At 38.4% G+C, this 20271-nt stretch overlaps 1 protein-coding gene across 1 annotated transcript; it reads left to right on the forward strand.

Moving 5' to 3' along the window:
* The first annotated feature begins 822 nt into the window (after nucleotides 1-822).
* LOC127645054 (NADH dehydrogenase [ubiquinone] flavoprotein 2, mitochondrial-like) lies at nucleotides 823-18387 on the forward strand. The gene is made up of 9 exons (XM_052128573.1): nucleotides 823-861; nucleotides 2575-2631; nucleotides 5562-5624; nucleotides 5811-5873; nucleotides 8331-8453; nucleotides 8689-8857; nucleotides 9607-9716; nucleotides 12948-13024; nucleotides 16977-18387. Exons 1-9 carry the CDS (start codon nucleotides 823-825, stop codon nucleotides 17068-17070), a joined length of 795 nt encoding a protein of 264 aa, XP_051984533.1. The 3' UTR covers nucleotides 17071-18387.
* The last annotated feature ends 1884 nt before the right edge of the window (nucleotides 18388-20271 follow it).

Genomic DNA, 20271 nt, shown 5'->3' on the forward strand with positions numbered 1-20271 from the left:
TGTGAGTGTGTGAGTTTTTGAGTCTGACCCTGTAATTTCTGTCTGGTTTTTGTCTGCACTGTGGCTGATTTATTGATTGTATTTGACAGATTAATAAAAATGGGTCTTTCCCATTAATTTTCAATGGTTGGTCAATTTTTTTTACCCCGAATACCAAAGATGTCGCCTTACGACCACTTGACCGAAGACCATAGAAGGGTTAAAGGATGTTTTAAAAAATATTTGGACACCTATTATTCCAAATGAAGACACTTTAGTCACACTTGATATCTGAATGTCTTTGCAGTATGTAACAAAATATCAAGCATGTGTCATCTATGCTCAATTCTCAAGCTTTTCTCTGAACTAACTTCACTTTTGACCTTTCTGAGCCATTTGTTGCACAAGACTTTTAATCAACTGGTGTGGGAGTGATTTTTTTTGTGGATTTATGAAGTCAGTTGGTTTTCGACCATTGAAAATGGGTATTATTGAACAATTTGCACACAGAGCCACATTGAGAGCCCCATATCTCTGGGATTTAACCATATAGAGCCTTACAAATGAATATACAAAAAGGAAAGTTTGTTCTGAAAAAGGATATTAAGATATCTTTAATACTTCTGGAGTTATGGACACTTCAACTTTATAAAAACAACACACAAAATAAGTTTTTTCCCATGTTTGGACACCATTCAATATTGCAAAAGGAAGACAACTCTCTCTTTTTCACAAGCAAGTCTTGTGTCTTTGGAGACTGCATGTAAGTGACAGATGGCACAGTCATTGTTTGGCTTTTGAACCTTTTACACACTCTTGTTAAGATGAACGGTGCTTGCCAAGATGACTGTTGTCATGGTAACCGTGCCCCTGCAGCCCATGGTGATGTCATAATTTTTTCGGATGCAGAACTCTCTCTCATCTTGCCTATGTTTGTAGTCACACATGTGAACTCTGTAGGTCTTCATGCTGATTTTTTTAATGTATAAACAAATGACTGAAATATACAAATGTAATAGGAAATCATGTTCCAGAGTATCAAGAAAATGTATCTGATAAAGCCTGGTCAAGCACATTACATAATATCTGCCCTCACACACAATTGCAATATTTCGATGTAACAGCCCTCAAGAAAGGATCTTATTTAAATCGTAGGATTTGCTCTAAGCTCTTGCAATATCATACTCATGCATTGCATGGAAGCATCTGTTGCAATGGCAAAATAAAAAAAATAAAACGTAGTTGATTCAGTCAGAGCCTGAATAAAATGATCTTTTGATAAAGAACCTGGACGTAATCTTCCTCTGTCTGTTAACACACACTCTTAAATTCAGAACAAAAAGGTTTAAGTGAACTGCAACAGGACAGTAACTCACTACAGAGAGGGGTGGGTGGGGGTGGTGGTGGGGGGGGTCATCATGTTTGTATAATTCTTAGTGAAACTTCGTTGTAATGGGATTTAACTGCACACAGAAAGGGATAGTAAGCACTTTAAGTAAGCAATTGAGGTCTTGAAGTATTAGCAAGTACAGTAAATGCTTTCTTTGACACCATCTTTAATATATATACACATTAATGGACTGTTTTTAAAGGGATAGTAGACTATGTAGACTGTTATTTGTTAGGTTAGGAGTGAGTGCCAACCCCTGTGCTTCTTGGTGTTTTTGAGAGCAGGTAGAATAGTTTAGATATGTTCTTGTTTTGTTCGAACTGACAATTTAGTGAGATTAGAGTGCTATAAAAATTAGTTAGAATTGTTTTGATTCTTTATTTTCTTTGGCTCCACTCATGTCCCTTTTCCTCTGGTTTCATTATTGGTATGTTCTTTGAATAACATATAAATACCCTACTAATTTATCATTGACGTATGACTTCGTCATGGTGATACACCTCAAAATAAATGACCTTTTACACCGTATACTTGCCTGGTTGCTTTTGTCATTTGCCAACCCAACACGCATCATAAATCCATTCACAATTAAAATGTTACCCCCTCATAACCTTAGACAACCATAGGGGTCGTAACAATCATCATGGTTTTAAATTTGTAATATTTTTCCTAATAGATACTCAAGTTTAGTATTTTAAGTCTGAGTCTGGAACAAGACTTATGTACAGATGTTAATGTTTTAAAGGCATTAGAAAAGTACAATCAGTAAACGTGAGCTATAAATGAACATTCAACCCCTGATACACGAAATTGTCCAAAGATGAAGAAACACCCCAATAGCCTATCATGACATGAGAAACTTTAATGCAAATCCAAAATGAGAAAGTTACAACACAGTGAAACGACTATTAATAATACATTTTTTTCTCGTTTTAATATGCCAGTTATTATGTCCAATTAAATTCATATAAGTCATTTTTAGCGTACATGCAGTTTCCCAAGTTGTTTCGCATGCTGATTTGATAATGGCATGTTCAGAACACAATGTTCATTATGTGTGTGTGTGCGCAGTTGTTTCTGTGCGGCGTGAGTTCGACACGATCTGTGTTTGATTACACCGACTCGGAGCTCAGTGCGTTGTTTGCGCAACCAGACCCGCTCAGTCGATCTTACACTGATTGATATCCGCCATTGCTTTTGTTTAGTGTGACCGAGTGCGATTAAAACATGTTTATATCTTCAACTCTGCGTTCTGTCACACGGTAGGACCATTTATAATTAAAATACTGATTCAACTCATGAGGAATTTAGAGATCGTAAGGGAATAATCCGTTAAAAACATTGACATCCGTGCAAGGACATTAAGCTAAGCGCTAACAGCGAATACTTTATGTATTTCCTCTGGACAGTCACTAAAATAAGTGGCATTATGCAAACTATAATGGGTCTGACACTGCACAAAAAGTAATGCATCAAAATCAGTGTTGTTGCTAATCACTGACATCTTAAACTGTGATAACCCCCCTAAACAAAAATCCCATTATTTAGTATATGGAATATAATTTGTTTTGTTTAGTTTTTTCCATAAAAAAAAAAAAAAAAAAAACATGTGGCATTATATAAAACAATATATAGTAAAGGGTTAAAATCCTGAGAATTGTTTTTATTTTTTCGACATCAGACCTGATCATAACTAACAAATATTTAAAGTCGGTGAAGTGGAAAATAATATTAATATATAATTTTATGGCCGTTTAAGGTCCTCTAAGGACCTCCCTGAGTAACATTTTTTAATTTTTTTATTGATGCACAAGCGTTGAGTAACCACCAAATATAATACTCATTAGAAGTTAAGGTTTTCATTTGTTCAGTTTTTTATTAATACTTGTTGCGTATGTTATCGCAATAACAATTATGGAAGTTCTCATCACTGCCTGACAGACCAATTGGTACAATGCACATTATAATAAACACAAAATATTAAAGTGTCTATGCACAAACATTAAAGACCGATATATGGAATGGATTACACGGTTATAGGGTTTTCTCAATCATTATAAAAGGATTTTTTATAAGCCTTATCCATTAGTTACAAATTACTTCATGTCATGGAAATTCATTGGTTAAAACGAGTTTGACCCTTTTAACCCTGCGTATATCATTTTAAATGCACAGACAGTACATGTATAATTATACACCATATGCAATCATTGGCATTAAAGTAATTATTAAATTAAATAGTAGTAGTTATTAAATTAATGCATTAAAGTGGCATTAATAGGTCACCCAAAAATGAGAATTCCTCATTTGCTCACCCTCATGCCATCCCAGATGTGTATCACTTTCTTCTGCTGAACACAAATGAAGATTTTTAGAAGAATATCTCAGATCTGTAGGTCCATACAATGCATATGGGAAGGGTGGTGGCGTAGTGGCTAAAGCACAGGGCTGTTAATTAGAACGTCACAGGTTCTAACCCCACGGCCAGCACCATTGTGTCCTTGAGTATGTCACTTAACTGGGGGGGGATTGTCCCTGTAATAAGTGCTCTGTAAGTCGCTTTGGATAAAAGCGTCTGCCAAATGCATAAATGTAAATGTAAATATAAAGGCTGCATTCAAATAATCCATATGATTTCAGTGGTTAAATTCAATCCATGACAGATATGGGTGAGACCCAGATCAATGTGTTTTTGTATTTAAAATACTATAAATCTCCACATTCAAACAGCCCTCCAAAAAGCTCTTCTCCCCTAAAAGTTATTTAGTTTTTGACGATTCACAGTCTTCGTGCATAACGGCAACTACTGGGCAGGGAGGAGAATGTATAATAATTACATGCATGTTTCTCAGCCATATCTGTCATGAATTGAATTAAACCACTGGAGTCACATTAATTACTTTTAAGCTGCCTTTATGTGCTTTTGGAGCTTCAAAGTTCTGGCCACCATTCACATGCATTATATGGTCCAACAGAGCTGAGATATTCTTCTTAAAATCTTTTGTTCAGCAGAAGATACTCATACACATCTGGGATGGCATGAGGGTGAGTAAATGATGAGCTAAATCAGGTGTCCCCAAACGTTTTACTTCCAGGGTCAGGTCTCTTATGTTCAACTTTATTGTGTAAACAATTAACAACTTGCTTTAAGATAGGCTTACTTTGTTCATTGACGTGTGAATGTCAAGACATGAAGAGAGGGGGACAAGATCCAGTAACTTCAACAGAACTTTCATTATATTTATTTTTATTGTAGGCTAGAAAAAAACTTAGCATCTGTGTGAAATATTACATTTTAGCTAGCTTCATCTTACATCAGTGAATCCATTCATTGGCTGAAAGAACTTGAAATAGCTACTCTATCCAGTACTGGTGATGATTTTGATTAAAGTTAGTGACTCAAGTCTTTTGAATCCATTATAACCAAAATTATTTGTTCAGATTAGCGGATTTGTTCATTGAAAGTTTGTGAATTACACTTTTGCACCAGTAGATGGCGCCAAATGACCATCTTTTATGCTTTGAACTATTAAATTGCAGAGTTATTCACAATCAGAACAAGTCTAATGATTTATAAAAATTTGCATGTCAATAATTCTACAAAGAGACTTCAGGACTCCAGAATGTTTAAGCGTCATAAGAGTTTTCTCACAAATGACAACAAAGCATATCTATCATATTGTGAACTGAGCATTACTTTTTTTTTTTTTTAACAAGCTATACAAAAAAAGACAAAACTAGCCCCAAAAAATAATTATGAGTTTCAGTGAAGTCTGGATGTAATTTTAGTAATTTGTTTATCGCTCCATTGCATTCATAATTCATCCAGGCCTTTCCTGTTGAATGAGACTCGCCGCCTCCTCTCTTTCAGCCAGTCAGCAGATCCTCATTCACGAAAGATATGACTAGTTCATGCATTTCGTTTGCGAACAAGTGTCCTTGTACAGTCGGTTCATTATGAACAAGGCGTCTCATGTTGTTTAGAGTCAGACTCAAATGACCGACTTGAACTTCAGTGAAGGGCTGTATTTGTTTAGTGGATGAAACCAGTGATATGCTCCTTAGCCTGAACTTTAAGGTTGGGCCAGTCAAAATGTGACAGGCATGGTTCCATCGGCTGGCCAAAACACTTCAGAGGGCCGAAGTTTCGGGTCCCCTGAGCTAAATTATCTTGTTTGTTATTCTTCTGCAGGCGAGACATGTTCGCAGTCTGCACCAATCAGCAGCTCGTGCCGGAGCAGGAGGACTCTTTGTGGTGAGACTTCACTTTCATTTTCATCCTCCGTTTCTATGTTTCTGTGATGCAGTGCACATGGGGATCACCAATAATTCCTTTGTCTGTTTAGAGCATGTATACTACACCTGAAGACTGTTATTTAAGAAGGCATGTTCTGCACTGTTGTAGCATTTTACATTGTTGTTGATGAATCTATTATTACAGCACAGAGACACGCCAGAAAACAATGCAGAAACTCCATTTGAATTCACCCCAAAAAACATGAAGGTGAATGGATTCTCAACTCATTTCCATTTAACACATTAAAGGGAGATTTCATCCCTCAAAAATGTAAATTCTGTCATTTACTCACCCCATGTTGCTCTAACCTGTATGTGGAGCACAAAAGGATTTTATTTTTTAAGGACATTTTGGCCATATTTTTCTAAATGCTTAAAACCAGCTAAATCTGTTGAGCTCAAATGACAAAAAGCCTTAAAAAAGTACAATTAAAATGGTCCATACAATGTGTGCATTATATTCTGTAGCTTCTTGTAAGCAACGGACTGAAATGTAAGTCAACACATGAAAATTGAAGTAACTTGCATAACCTTCACTGACCCCTAGTGGCCTGGATGCTGCATAATTCAAACAGTAGTTTTCAGTTACCAATGCCATTGTAGAACTGAAATGTGCACAGTAAACCAGGATTCATTTAATCCATAAATGAAAGCGTCCAATAACAGGGCAGTTTCTGAGATTAAGCGAGTAGTATTCAGATGGTCATGTGATCCTAACATGGCTGCCCCCATGATGGCGCCCCCGCCCCATGTTGAATAAGAGTTTCTGATATGACTGAACTCATCTCATATGAGTGGTCATGATTATATACATATGTTTCAATATTACTATTCATTTCTTTTGAAGTAAAACTTTTTAAATGAGGAATAAATTGATGTTGTAATATTTGTCATCAGATTGAAGACTTGTCTTAAATTATTATTGTTATTTGCTGATAGTGTGATAATGCAATGCACATTTTGCTTGAACACCCTAGATGTTATGTCTGTTTGGCTGAGCTTGATTAAATCATGCACAGTGGTTCCACAAGCCTGAAATTAGTTTTCTTTAATAAATTGTACTATGTAATTTCTACTTAGAAATTTCAAGTTGAGGGAACCTAACTGAATTAAGTAAACTCAAAATAACACAAATTAAACTCTTGTGGACGCTCGTGTACTGCAAGTCACTATGCTATAGACCTTATTCACATTAGCGCCGTTTTTGATTACTAATGGGAATGTCAATGAGGCAGTGAGGGCTGTACTGCAGTTTAAAGTGTTTTGGATCGTTCCACGGACAAAACATTGATCAAATATCTGTCCAAGAACTTTCAGTATACAAAGAACTCCAGACAACAAGAGTTGTGTAAAATCAGATGTGATCTAGGAGATGTTTATAGCTTTATACCGTGCCATTGAATAGATGCAAGTATATCCCTCACAGCCTCATTGTCATTCCCATAAAAAAATCTAAGATGTTGCTAGCATGAATAAGGTCTATTGTTAGCACAGCAATTATTCAATAGATTAATCAATATGAATTATGTCATGGGGCTTTTCCACTGCACAGTAAAACTAGACTGTTAGCTTTTTTGGGGGATTTCCACTGTGGATGGTTCCTGGTACTTTTTAGTACCACCTCGGTCGAGGTTCCAAGCGAGCCGAGCCGTTACTAAATGTGACGTCAACCCTGCAGATCACTGATTGGTCAGAGAGAATCGTCACTACCAGCGTCACTGGATTTGCGACAGCGTTAGTTTTTATTTTACCGATAGTTTTAAAATTATCTACAGCGAAAGTAGTATCATTTGTTCACGCGACTTTCGAATTGTAAAAATAAATGGTTGTGCGCAAAACCACGCCGTGTTCATTAAACGAGGTGCAGACAGTCCACTCGTTAGCGATGAGCGAAATTACACGAAACAAAAAAGTCTACAGGAAGTGTCTCCGCTGTTGTCCGCACACGGCTACCAACAGTGTAGGGAAAAGTAAAAAAAAAAAAAAAAAAAAGTGACTACAGAACCTTCATGGAAGTGGTTCGACCAAATGGTCATCTAGACCGGTGAGCAATGGGAGGGAGAGTGCCCTGGACTCGGCCACGGCTGGAGTCCACGATGGAGGATTGTACGTTAACTCTATATTCTGCTTGAAAGCTTCACTTTATTTAGATGACCAGCTACTGGAAAGCTTGCTTCTAAAACAACCAGACCAATTTAACTTACACTTGTGTAAAATCACCATGCAACTGCTTTATGCAGCTAAATGAGCTAGTAGCTAACAGCTAGCGGTCGTGTTATTGTTTGTTTTGTGTCGCGTTTAATATGATGTCACGGCATTAGAGGTGGCGTAACTATGACGATCAGCCTATAATCCCATCCACTTTGAGGTGGCACTAAACAACAGTGGACATGCAAGTTCAGAAAAGTAAAGCGAACTGTAACGTGCAGTGGAAAGGTGCCATTGGTTGACCAATCTAAATGTTTTCAGTTAATCAAGAAGCCAAAAATATGAACGTTGTCCCAACACAAATAGATTTTTTTTTTAATCAACTCATAATAATTTAAGTTCCTTGGTTACATGATTTATTTGATATAATATGAACAAATGGCAATAGTGAAAGTAAATTGTATTTGTTAATTGAGTGTATGTTGAATAACATTATATCTATGTTTGTTTGTCAAAGAGAGTTGAGGCCATCATGAATAATTATCCAGAGGGACACAAAGCGGGTGCCACAATTCCTGTGCTAGATTTGGCTCAGATGCAACAAGGCCAAAAAAAAATCCATGACAGACAGTGCAGGTATGTAGACAAGCATAACAACCTTTATTTATTTTTATTTTGATTCCCATAAGTTTCATCAAAGTCTTTGCTGATTTTCCAGGGATGCACAAACAAAATACACAATTTAAACATTTATATATAATAAATGACTCTCGTAATTTCTTTTATTAAAATATTTGATTTTATGGTTTTGAGCTAAGGTTCTTTGCTAAATGTTTTCCCTGACAAACGCCTGTATTGTTTGGTTTCTCCTGCAGGTGGCAGAGATCCTGTGCATCGCTCCTATGAGGGTGTATGAAGCTGCAACGTTCTACACCATGTTCCTCCTTCAGCCAGTGGGAAAGTACCACATCCAGATCTGCACCACCACTCTGTGCATGCTCTGTGACTCAGACAGCATCCTGGCGGCCATCCAGAAAAAACTGGGTGAGCCAGACCCACAACAAGCTCTCTGCAGGGGCGCCACGGAGACATCTCGACTTGCACGTCAATGATAAACACTCGCAACATAAACTAACACAAAGCCACACTGATTAATGATTGCCTGATATGTGAATATTTGAAGATGCTGGGATAATACACTAGAGCCGTGTAATCACACGATAAGCAGCTACGTTTCACCCAGAAATGGAAATTCTGTTATTATTTACTCACCCATATGATGTTCAAAATCTGTATGAATTTCCTTCCACTTAATGCAAAAGTACAAATGTCAAAGAATGTTCACGCTGCTCTTTTCCATAATATGAAAGCAGACAGTGACCAGGGTCTGTCAAAATACAAAAAGGACAATAAAAGCACTATGAAAGCAACCGATTTAAAAGCTACTGTGGAAAGGAAGATTTCCAGTAAATAAATAAAAAACTTAAATTCCAGTCTGTCCGTCACACAAATGCATTGAATAGCTTCAGAGGACTTGGAATATAGTGCACAAGTCATATGGAGTGTTTTTATGGTGACTAATTGGCCTTTTTGGAGCTTGACCGACATGTCACTATATGCTTTGGTTGAATGGAAAAGAGCAGCTTAGGGATTTAATAACAATACTTTTGTTGTTCATGGAAGAATGTCATACGGCTTTGGAGCAACGTGAGGGTGCGTAAATGTTAAGAGTTTTCATTTTTGAACATTTTACAATAAAAATGTCTTAAACTGAAAATGATCTCTCCTTTCAGGTGTCAAAGTCGGGGAGACCACAGCCGACAAATTATTCACGCTAACAGAAGTTGAGTGCCTCGGAGCTTGTGTGAACGCACCAATGGTCCAAATCAACTATGACGATTATGTGAGTATGAAACCGGCTCTTTAAGTCTTGCTGTGTGTGTGACCGTGTTGGTAGAACGAGGCTAGTTTTTCAATTGGCCTCTAGGGGAGGCAGTTGCTTTGTTTTGAAGTCACACAAGCAACATTTGTACCTGTCTAGTTTTATGCTTTCAATATCCTGATCCGGACAATGTTGAGAATAGCAAGTAATTTATATGAAGAGACAGAAGCAATTGAGACGGCCTAAATAGAGGAGTTTTCATTTAAGAACTCAACACACATCGACAGAGACTTACCCAGTTTGGTCTCAGTTTAATCATGAAGTCCTGAATGACCTGTTGGGTTATTGATGCAATTAGCCGTGGTCCCTCGCAGTTAAATGGTGTGATTCAGCCACCTGAAATGGGTTAGCAGGTCTCGTTCTGATGATAAATCATCCGCTAGGTTGTTAGGTGAGGTCATCCTTTGTGTATTAAAGTGTTGTGGTTTCTAATGTAATGGTGACGGCTTAAATGAATATTACACTTAATTTACTCTCCCACATGTTGTTCCAAACCCTGTATGACTTTTTTTATTCCATGGAACACAACAATAGATGCTAGGCAGAGTCTTGGCTTCAGTCACCATTCACTTTCATTGTATATATTGCAATGGAAGTGAATGGTGACTGAGTCTGTCATCTGTTTTCAAAAGAAAGTCATGTGGGTTTGCTACAGAATTTTTACATACATTTTTACAATAATTAATATTGTTTAAAAGAAGCTCACAAATCATAGCGAACAGATGGAGTTTACATTCAAAGTTACTATTCCAAGTAATTGTAACACATCAAAGTCTGTTTCAAAAGGTCTAAAGAGCAACTACATACACATCTAGTGAGTGGTGGGTGAATTTCACAAAACCTGTCGAATACTTTTCGTATTCCACTGCGCACAAGTTCAAGTTTGATGCACTCTGGCCTTACGAGAAGACTCATGACCACCTATTTGAAGATTGACCACTTGGCTCACTACAAATAATAGATATTTCAAAGCTGCATGTATTTAGCGTTGCAGGAATGTGAGTAGACTGGACGTTTATATTTTAATCTAAATTTGAGCAGGTTTACATCAACGCTTTTATACCGATTATGCCGATTAACCCGACAATGTGTGGTCACGTAAACACATTAAATGCTTAAGGATAAACCGATCGACTCTGATATGTTTTTACACATTACCCTGTTTTCGCATGGCATGAAAACGCCTTTAACTGCTTTCTTACCGGCTTATCCAGTGTCCGGAAGTGTTGTGCGCATGACTGTTAAGTTTTGATGTCAAAAGCAGAGAATAACTTTTATTTCAAACTTCATGTAAACACTGTTTTCGTGCTTTTGGCTGATTTTTGGAAGTAATCAGAATAATGGTGTGAATGTAAACAGGGCCAAATGATTTCCATGATGTGGAAAAACGTACTGAATCATAGAATCCAGTCATAAAAACGTCATTTTTGCTGTTTAATAAGCACACATAGCGAATCGCTTATCTGGTAGTGAGAAGCTTTCGTCAATAACAAACAAAGTGCTTCCATTGTTTTCCTTCCAAAATAAAAGCTCAATTTAAATAAACCATGAAATTGAAAATGTGACAAATGTATTTGTATATTGTAATATTCAAGTAATACAATAATACTAATAATAATTAATTTGATGATAGACAGTTTTTTGGTGAGAAATGTAATTAAACTTTAAAACACTGAATTCAGAAATCAAACTGAAAACACAGAATTTGGAAAAGGTAATTGTCATGGTGGTATTTTTTATATACTATATATGTATATATATATATATATATATATATATACACACTCACCTAAAGGATTATTAGGAACACCTGTTCAATTTCTCATTAATGCAATTATCTAATCAACCAATCACATGGCAGTTGCTTCAATGCATTTAGGGGTGTGGTCCTGGTCAAGACAATCTCCTGAACTCCAAACTGAATGTCAGAATGGGAAAGAAAGGTGATTTAAGCAATTTTGAGCGTGGCATGGTTGTTGGTGCCAGACGGGCCGGTCTGAGTATTTCACAATCTGCTCAGTTACTGGGATTTTCACACACAACCATTTCTAGGGTTTACAAAGAATGGTGTGAAAAGGGAAACACATCCAGTATGTGGCAGTCCTGTGGGCTGAAAATGCCTTGTTGATGCTAGAGGTCAGAGGAGAATGGGCTGACTGATTCAAGCTGATAGAAGAGCAACTTTGCCTGAAATAACCACTCGCTACAACCGAGGTATGCAGCAAAGCATTTGTGAAGCCACAACACGCACAACCTTGAGGCGGATGGGCTACAACAGCAGATGACCCCACCGGGTACCACTCATCTCCACTACAAATAGGAAAAAGAGGCTACAATTTGCAAGAGCTCACCAAAATTGGACAGTTGAAGACTGGAAAAATGTTGCCTGGTCTGATGAGTCACGATTTCTGTTGAGACATTCAGATGGTAGAGTCAGAATTTGGCGTAAACAGAATGAGAACATGGATCCATCATGCCTTGTTACCACTGTGCAGGCTGGTGGTGGTGGTGTAATGGTGTGGGGGATGTTTTCTTGGCACACTTTAGGCCCCTTAGTGCCAACTGGGCATCGTTTAAATACCACGCCCTACCTGAGCATTGTTTCTGACCATGTCCATCCCTTTATGGCCACCATGTACCCATCCTCTGATGGCTACTTCCAGCAGGATAATGCACCATGTCACAAAGCTCGAATCATTTCAAATTGGTTTCTTGAACATGACAATGAGTTCACTGTACTAAAATGGCCCCCACAGTCACCAGATCTCAACCCAATAGAGCATCTTTGGGATGTGGTGGAACGGGAGCTTCGTGCCCTGGATGTGCATCCCACAAATCTCCATCAACTGCAAGATGCTATCCTATCAATATGGGCCAACATTTCTAAAGAATGCTTTCAGCACCTTGTTGAATCAATGCCACGTAGAATTAAGGCAGTTCTGAAGGCGAAAGGGGGTCAAACACAGTATTAGTATGGTGTTCCTAATAATCCTTTAGGTGAGTGTATATATGTGTATAACAAACATAGTTTCAAATTTTTACTGTAAGAAAATAATGAAAATTACCATTGAGAATAATTTTCACCGATAATTTCAAAAGTACACCATTGTGGATTGCAGCAATGGGAATTTGGGTAGAAAATTTGCTTAATTGTCTTTCATATGATCTTCCTACTTTGTCTTTGGTTTGTAGGAGGATCTTAAACCATCAGACATGGAGCAGATCATTGATGAGCTGAAGGCAGGGAGAGTCCCTCTACCTGGGCCCAGGTACAAAACACCTTTCCTACTGTCAACTTTTAATATTATTATTTAGTAGGCTATTACCGTAATTTCCGGACTAGAAGCCGCAACTTTTTTCCCATGCTTTGAACCTCGCGGCTTATACAATGACGCGGCTAATATATGGATTTTTCCCGCTTTCAAATTTTATAAAAAATAAAAAAACATTCTGTGACGTGCTCAGTTTTTTGGCGGCGTGAAGCTTTCATTAGACCAATGAAATTGCTGAACGGGTTAAGGTCAAAACAACTTTTTTTGTTTACTGTTTAGATTAAATCGAGCGCGCTCAAACTTCCCATCATTCTGATTATGGTAGTAATTTTGTCACCCTCACCATGGCAAAAACATGGAGAAATACATATGATGCAGCTTTCAAGTTGAAGGGGATTGATCTGGCTGCTGCATGGGAGCTTGGTCTTAATGAGTCGATGATAAGACGTTGGAAACAGCAGCGTGAGGAATTGACTCTAAATCAACTAAATCTGAGGCTATTCAACTCCGACACCGAAGGAGATGACTTCAGTGGTTTCAGTGCACAAGAGGAGGAAGATAGTGACCAGTGACTTTCTTGGTAGGCTACTGTTTACTGCAAATGTTTTATTACAAGCCGTGTGTGGCAGCGGGGGGCGTGGTCAAGCGCCCATCCGGGAGAGAAAAGCTGTAAGGGCGCTTACACCTGAGCTAATGTCTAACACCGGTGTCTAATTTCAAGTGCCCTGCTTCACTTGTCCTGTTTTCAGCAGGGCACTTGACGTTCCAGGTAAGGCTTTTAATGGCCACAGCAATGTTTACAATCAATTTTATAAAGTTTCTCAATTCTTCTATGCGCCAACACTAGACTGACGTGTGTCACTTTCTCAGCTCTGTGGCTGCTGCCTTTTTATGCCGCTCTCCCCATGCTTACTGAAATTAGACACCGGTGTTAGACATAATTTAGCTCAGGTGTAAGCGCCCTTACCGCTTTTCTCTCCCGGACGGGCGCTTGACTACGTGTTTCGTTAAAGCCTATTTATTTTTGTTACAAGCTGTGTTTCGTTAAAGCCTGAGTAAAGTTAATTTGTTTCAATGTACCGGTAGGCACCTGAGGCTTATAGACAGGTGCGGCTTATTTATGTTCAAAATAATATTTTATTTAAAAATCAGTGGGTGCGGCTTATATTCAGGTGCGCTCAATAGTCCGGAAATTACGGTATACTGTACAGTTGCATATTCCATTGTGAAAGATTCTCTTGCCTGTATAGTCCCACAGTGTGGTATTGTATCTTAAAAGAATATTCCGGGATAAAAACAAGTTCTTTCAACTGTGGCATGCTGTCAGTAACCGCAGGCAGGTTTGTTAACAATCAACTTGCTCTTACAGTGAAAGTCTATGGTGCAAGACATTTCAGAGTGTTTAAAATCCAAAATGTACCACTCATATTTCTGTTAAAGCACTTAAATAAGTTATTCTCTACAAAATGTTTTATTTGAGCTGTATAGTTGGCGTTTGTAAATAATGCAAATCATCTTTTTGTTGGTATCATTACGTTATGGTGTTTACTGGCTTTATGTGGTCATGACCGACGAGAATATTTGATTTAACTTTGCATAGACAAGGTTATTGAGAGATTTCCTTTTTTTAACGCTCGTCTCGTATGAAGGTAAATCGGTAGGAAAACTTGAGAGCTTGCATATTTGGATTTGATAACTTGTACAATAAATATATGTACTCGTAGGTTGAAATTTACGCTCACAGCACAGATGTGTAAACTTGTAAAATTTTAATGTTGCAATTTGCACTTACAGACAATAATTCAAAGCTTGTGTTCTGAATTCACAATTGCAGATAAATAGTCACAAATGTGTAAAATGACATTCACATAATTACATCTACCGACATGAACTTGTATTACATATAAACTTTTGTACTTTCATTTTTGCTGTACAACCACAAATCGGCACTTACAACTAGGGATGTCCCGATACCATTTTCTTAGAACTTGCCGATACAGAGTTGAGAATTTTTTGTTAAGGTAAAGCAGAGCCGGTCATCGTGATGGAGGGGTCTAACAATTCGAGGGTACATTTAAAAAAAATATATATATAAAAAAAAGTTTTGTAAAACTCTCACACTTATAAATACGTTTTCCTTCACTGATATACTAATGTACAATATTGATGAAGACCACTTTCCACATGACTTTGTAAAGCGTGGGAGTTTTACAAAACGTTTTTAATACTATTTAATTAATTATTTAAAAAAAACATATCCTTGGATTGTTAGAATCCATCCATTGCAATGACCGGCTCTGATTTGCCCTCACAAACATGTTTTTCTTTCTTTTTTTGAAGAAAAAAATTATTACAGTGAAAAAGTATCAACACAGACTTGCATATTTGTAGCAAAATAATTGACATCACTTGTACACAAAGTAAAGGGAAAAGGAAATAAAAAGTAAACAAAAAAATTAAACAAAATAAAATTCACATCACTCAGGAGGCAGGAAAGATCTCTTAAGAAACAACATTTGATATTGAACATATGATATATCATAATATATCTAAACTTTTAAGCATTTGATTTCCATCTTGAATTCTCCAAATATAGGTAGTTTACGAAATTTCTGTTTGTGTATATAACATTTAGCAACCAGAATTATTATTATTTTTTTGTGTGTTTTCCAGACATCGGTTTCCATTTTCAAAATAAAATGTCTTTGACACAAAAATCCTATTTTAACTTTAGCTTGGAAAAACAATGGAGACTCTGATCATGCCAAAAAGCAGATACAAGATCACAAAAAAAATTTTTTATCAAGACTTTCACTATAGCTACCACAAAAGGTACAGGAGGTTTTTACATCAGAATACTTGTATACAAGTATGTTACAAGGGTACATTTTCTGCAAGATTTTAGAATGCACTTCTGTGATCTTATTAGTCATGCAATATTTATAAGGTAACAACCATGCTTTCCTCCAATTTATGCTTTTAATGATAGTTCCAGAAGAATTTTCCTCTTGGGAAATAGAATTTCGTGAGTGTAGTAGTTGACAAATTATTATTTTTTTTTCTCCATTTGTTACTTTAGGCGTGGGCTGGAGCTGTGGTGTGATGTTATCACATACAAAAATGTCCAATTTCATTAGCTAGGCATCAACCAATAAAACAACTTCATTGCCCCCTCCCAGTTTCACTAGTTTAGCACCTCTAGTCATGAGCGCTGTGTTTTTTGGGCGACGTGTAAAGTTAAATCCAGTTTAAAACTTTGATAAATGCGCCTCGAGATCCCTGCCTTCTGTTGTGCTCAGTCCAGCTGTCTTTGAGTGCAAAAGTGCGTCGGTTGAAGGCTGAGCAGCTCATTGGTTTGTCGAGGCAAGTTGACTGCACAGCTGGAGCGCTGACTGACCCCTACTGCATTACGGTGGTAAAGCAAGCTTGCATTGGTCCGATGGTAGAAATATTCCTTACACTATGGAATTTTCGTACAGGTCGGGGACATGATTCATTGTAATTTGAAGTATTAGTCTTTATTCTGGTGCAATGCCTTTCCCCATAGACTTCCATTTGTAAGTGTATTACTTTAAAACTGATCTTGATGGTTTTTACGAACTGAAGGGTGTCAAAATTCTGAGACTTTTTGTCCAGAAATTAGATTGATTAATAATCTGGTTCAGAGTAAACTTTGTGTGGTCATAGTTTATCACAGGTATGAAAACAAGCTTTTAAATTGATTGAGGGCAATAAAGGAAAAGTCATTTTGTTATAAGATAATGATGGTGTGATTAGCTCCTCTTTGAAGGCAACCATGTTATTTATTACACTTTCAAAAATAACATGCATCCCGCATGTCTACTAGAAGCCTTCAAAATCAGTATAATTAAACTGTAATTGCATTAGTGTTGTTGGTTAATGACTCAGTTGGCACACTAAGAAATATTTTAACATCTTGTTCTGTCAGGAGTGGCCGTTTTTCATGTGAACCTGCTGGAGGGTTAACCTCACTGAGAGAACCTCCTCCTGGACCGGGCTTTGGAGTGAGACCTGACCTGTAAACAGCTCTCCATAGACCATTAACTAATTTAAGTCCTTGAACATCAGAGATGTTGTGTATGTAAATAAAGTGCTATCATTTATTATACTCTGTATGCCCAGTGTGATTCTTTTAATGTGTATGGTTAAATATTTAGCCCATTGAAAAGTTGTTGGTAAGAATGAGTTGACCGAACCCTGCATATTAAAACATAATTTAAATCTGTAGTGCACGGGTCGGCAATCTATGGCATACGTGCCAGCATTGGCACACAGAGGGGGTAATCACTGGCACACCATTAATGGCAAGAGGAGTTAAAGTATTGGCAGTGACATAAATTTTGTGTTTAACAAAGTTTTCTGCTTCAGTTTATAAAAGGAGGGAAGAAGAGCTTCCATTCATTGTATACTTGTTCGCAATGGTTACCTCTAAAGAAAGACGTGCAGCCATCATCGCTTTGCATCAAAATGGCCTCACATGCAAGGAATATTGCACCTGAAAGAACCATTTACCTGATCATCAAGAACTTCAAGGCGAGAGGTTCAACTGCAATGAAGGCTTCAGGAAGTCCCAGAGTGTTCAGCAGGCGCCAGGACTTTCTCCTCCTGAGGAGTCCGCTACGGTATCGTGTCACCACCAGTGCAGAGCTCAATATTGGCAGCAGGTTGGTGTGAGGGCATCTGCACCCACAGTGAGGCGAAGACTTTTGGACAATGGCCTGGTGTCAAGAAGGGCAGCAAAGAAGCCACTTCTCTCCAAGAAAACCATCAAGGACAGACTGAAATTCTGCAGGAAGTACAAGGATTGGACTGCAGAAGACTGGTGCAAAGTTATTTTCTCTGATGAAGCCCCCTTCCGACTGTTTGGAACATCTGGAAAATCGATAGTCCGGAGAAGAAAAGGTGAACGCTACCGTGAGTCCTGTGTTGTGCCAACAGTGAAGCATCCTGAGACCATCCATGTGTGGGGTTCCTTTTCATCCAAGGGAGTGGGCTCTCTCTCAATTCTGCCCAAAAACACTGCCATGAATAAAGAATGGCATCAAAAGGTCCTGCAAGAGCAACTTCTCCCAACGATCCAGGAGCAATTTGGTGAGGATTCGTGCATTTTCCAGCATGATGGAGCACCATGTCACAAGGCAAGAGTAATAATGAAGTGGCTCGTAGATCATTACATTTAAACTTTGGAAACGTGACCAGGCAACTCCCCGGATCTTAATCCAATAGAGAACCTGTGGTCAATCCTCAAAAGGCGAGTGGACAAACAGAAGCCCACAACTTATGATCAACTCCAAGCACTAATAAGTCAAGAATGGATCTCCATCAGTCGGGATTTGGCCCAGAAGCTGATATCCAGCATGCCAGAGCTGAATTGCAGAGGTTATGAAGAACAAAGGTCAACACTGTAAATATGGACGGATATATTGAATGTTTTTGCCAATAAAAGCCTTTAACTTATGAAATGCTTATCATTGTTTTCCAGTATACCATAGAAACCTACAAATACTGAAGCAGCAAACTTTGCAAAAACACAAAATGTATGTCACTGCCAATTTTGGCCACAGCTGTACATCTTGATGCAATCCTTCCTCAAGATCACTCATGTTTTGATGAGCTGAATGGGAGGCTAAACAAAAAGTTAAAATGTGACGAGACTGCAGTATACCCAACAGATGTGTGCGTCACTAGCCGGCAGCGCTTCACTTTCGGTTAATCACGCGTGTAAGCGCGCCCGCTTTGTCAGGCTGTGCGGATGACAGCCTACATTCCATGTTTCATTTGTTTGTATTTGGTTTCAGAACAACACGTGGTGTAATAAGGAAAACTAAATCAAGGATTAAGCTATTAATCCTTGATTTCCAACCCGACATACAGGTACACCCTCCTAAAACCATGGTCGCACTCAATTATATTCAACCATTAAAGGAGAAATCATAAACCCACATTGTGGGGTTAAAAATAGTATCTATTCAAAATATAAATTAAACCTGTACATTTTAGGATTTTGCAGGTGCTATAAACCGAAAAGGGTTAAAAAGTTGATAGGCTTGTGATGTGCAAATGGCTCCCATTCAGCTGCGTGATCATGAGGAAGGATTACAACAAAATTCAAAATGGAAATATTTGTGGACTCAAACTTCTAATCCATACAGATTTTTATCTGTTCTTTGCCATACAGACAACTGACTTTCCTTACAGCTGTAACATGGTAGTCTACACAATATATAGTATAGTACTGACTGATCACTATTTATGTACTAGTGTGTTTTCGTGGTACTACAAGGTAGCGGTCGACTGATATGGGTTTTTAAATTACATGTAAATTTCTAAAGAGCAGGGTCAATTGGCAATTATGCAGATATATTGCAAATAATATCATTTAATAATAGCAAATAAGTTATTTGAAGGGTTTAAAGTAATTGTGTTAAGAAATGTGAAGCTCATAAAAGCAATTTCATTCATTTTTCTGTAAGAATTTGTTTTAAATCTAGGTTTTTTTTGCAAGATTACAGGGTTTAAGGCATTACTTCCTCATGGCAACATTTTCAAATTAGATATAACATCACACAGAAAAAGGAAACCGATGGAGTGCGTACTCCAGGTAGGGAATGAGGTTTTGCCCCAAGTGAAGGAGTTCAAGTACCTCGGGGTCTTGTTCACGAGTGAGGGGACAATGGAGCGGGAGGTTGGCCGGAGAATCGGGGCAGCGGGGGCGGTATTGCACTCACTCTATCGCATCGTTGTCACGTAAAAGAGAGCTGAGCCGAAGGCAAAGCTCTCGATCTACCGGTCAATTTTTGTTCCTACCCTCACCTATGGTCATGAAGGTTGGGTCATGACCAAAAGAACTAGGTCGCGAGTACAAGCGGCCGAAATGGGCTTCCTCAGAAGGGTGGCGGGCTTCTCCCTTAGAGATAGGGTGAGGAGCTCAGTCATCCGTGAGGAGCTCGGAGTAGAGCCGCTGCTCCTTTGCGTTGAAAGGAGTCAGTTGAGGTGGTTTGGGCATCTGGTAAGGATGCCCCTGGCCGCCTCCCTAGGGAGGTGTTTCAGGCACGTCCAGCTGGGAGGAGGCCTCGGGGAAGACCCAGGACTAGGTGGAGAGATTACATCTCCACACTGGCCTGGGAACGCCTCGGGGTCGCACAGTCAGAGCTGGTTAATGTGGCTCGGGATAGGGAAGTTTGGGGCCCCCTGCTGGAGCAGCTGCCCCCGCGACCCGACTT

This window comes from Xyrauchen texanus, chromosome 6, assembly GCF_025860055.1.
Source record: "Xyrauchen texanus isolate HMW12.3.18 chromosome 6, RBS_HiC_50CHRs, whole genome shotgun sequence".
NCBI lineage: Eukaryota > Metazoa > Chordata > Actinopteri > Cypriniformes > Catostomidae > Xyrauchen > Xyrauchen texanus.